Here is a 1988-nt window from a genome sequence, read left to right as displayed (position 1 = left end):
TAGTTCCAAAAGATTATTTTTTAAATGTGCCGGCCAAAAGGTAAAGATCCGCAAACTTCTTACCACTCAGTCACTCCTGCGTACATGATAAAATTTACCAAAAAAATTCTTTAAGGCATTTCAAATTGTTCTTCCCCACCCACCCCGATTTTATTGACTCTAATTTCCGTAGCGTAAACAATTTTCACCTTTTTTTTTTTTTTCAGATTATATGTTTGAAGCATTACTTTTACATAATCTACCCTCTGGAAAACATATTTCTGCAAATATGTTTTTCAAAAAGTTAAGAAGAAACGGAGTGGGAGAACCACTTTGTAAATAATCTTAATGTTTATGTGAAGCCGCTAATAACTTTTATTTAACTTTCAAGTCATAACAGGTGCCACCCTTTGGAAATAGCTACTACATCATCGTATCTCGTTTATTCTCCTCTATGAATATGACTTCATCAAACTCGTAAATTTCTTTCTTTTACTTAATGTAAAGAAGAATTTTCATTCATTTGTCGTTGTCTAAACTGATTACTACACGTGGTCCGAATTAATTATACTAACGTTATGTAAATAAAATAGTTTTTCCTTTCATTTTCTTATATTACCATCAATTAAATTTAAGAATATTCAAATAAAATATACTTCATTAATAATAACGTTTTAATTTAATATCAATTCTAATCTGAAGTAAAATTATTGTTATTACCTAAAGTACGAAAGTAAGTTTTGTGTTACTTTCACATAAACATGGCGGGCGTGATAGAAGATATCCGCACGCGGCTCACATTAAAGGAGTATGCAGTTGATAATACGCACAGTACTAATTTCCCTGGATCACATGTAGGTTATGATGACGCTCTGAATTTGAAAAACTTCAAAAAAAACTTTAAAGTCGACATAATTCGTCTTTGCGATGAATTTTTAGAGTTCGATATGGTTGGTATTGATGCTGCTATCGTGAACGCATTCCGGCGTATCTTGATCTCCGAGGTCCCTACGATGGCTATTGAGAAAGTCTTCGTTAACAATAATACTTCTATTATACAGGACGAGGTACTAGCTCACAGACTTGGTCTGATCCCAATATATGCAGACCCCCGACTCTTCGAGTACGTAAGTGAAGGAGATATGAACGGAACTCCCAGCGATACCATAGTTTTCGAATTGAAGATAAGATGTAGTAAAAATCCCAACGCTGACACGACAGACCCCGATGATTTATATATAAACCATAAAGTTTACAGTCGACATTTGAAGTGGATCCCTATAGGCAATCAAGCTGATCTGTTTAAAGAAGGAGACATCCGTCCTGTTGATGACGATATTCTCATTGCTAAACTTCGACCCGGCCAGAAACTCGACTTAAGAATGCATTGCATCAAAGGTAAGTGGTATTCTTTCCCAATAATTCTTAAAGTTTCCACTGGAAAGCGGTCTAGCACCAACCTTCCTTGCTAATAGAGGTAACAATGTCCTGAATTTATTCCACAACTTTTACCGCAACCAACCCAGTCGTCCTGAGATCACGAAAATAATAAAGGCACTGCTGGTTTGAGTTGATTCTTTGGCTACTGACTGGCCGGAGCTATCTATCTGTCTGTCTGTCTGCCTATCTCTCTCTATATCTCAACACAAACAAATACATGCCAAATGCAAACAATACCTTCAGCTGCTTCGAACCAACGAAGCCAATACACCCTAACAATAAGTCCTTTTACTTTCAAATAATGCCCTATACCTAGCCCCTATCCTCACCAACATCTTCAGTCTCACTTTCAGCATGACTATATCTCGTTCTTTGGAAAACCATGTGTCCCATTCCAAGAAGAAAGCTACTATTCTATCACATTCGATTCCAGTATTTGAAAAGACGTTGGTGACAAGCATAGACCACAACTTTACCCAGCACCATGAATTTCTCTCCTTCTTTAATGATCTCCTCTTTGCTGTTTTTTATAAATCCAGGGTCCAGATGGACTATATGTAATCTGAACC

General features: G+C 36.5%; 1 protein-coding gene across 1 annotated transcript in view; it reads left to right on the top strand.

The window, feature by feature from the left end:
- Positions 1 to 717: 717 nt before the first annotated feature.
- Positions 718 to 1988, top strand: part of LOC106880528 (DNA-directed RNA polymerases I and III subunit RPAC1) — a gene marked incomplete at its 3' end in the record, with an annotated part of 6374 nt that continues 5103 nt past the window's right edge. Inside the window, exon 1 of the mRNA XM_014930503.2 lies at positions 718 to 1377. Within this exon, the coding sequence (XP_014785989.1) occupies positions 741 to 1377 (637 nt within the window). The remainder of the gene's footprint in view (positions 1378 to 1988) is intronic.

This window comes from Octopus bimaculoides, chromosome 6 (genome assembly GCF_001194135.2).
Source record: "Octopus bimaculoides isolate UCB-OBI-ISO-001 chromosome 6, ASM119413v2, whole genome shotgun sequence".
Lineage (NCBI taxonomy): Eukaryota > Metazoa > Mollusca > Cephalopoda > Octopoda > Octopodidae > Octopus > Octopus bimaculoides.
Note: the sequence above shows the minus strand (reverse complement) of the source record. Positions and strands in the feature narration are given on the sequence as shown.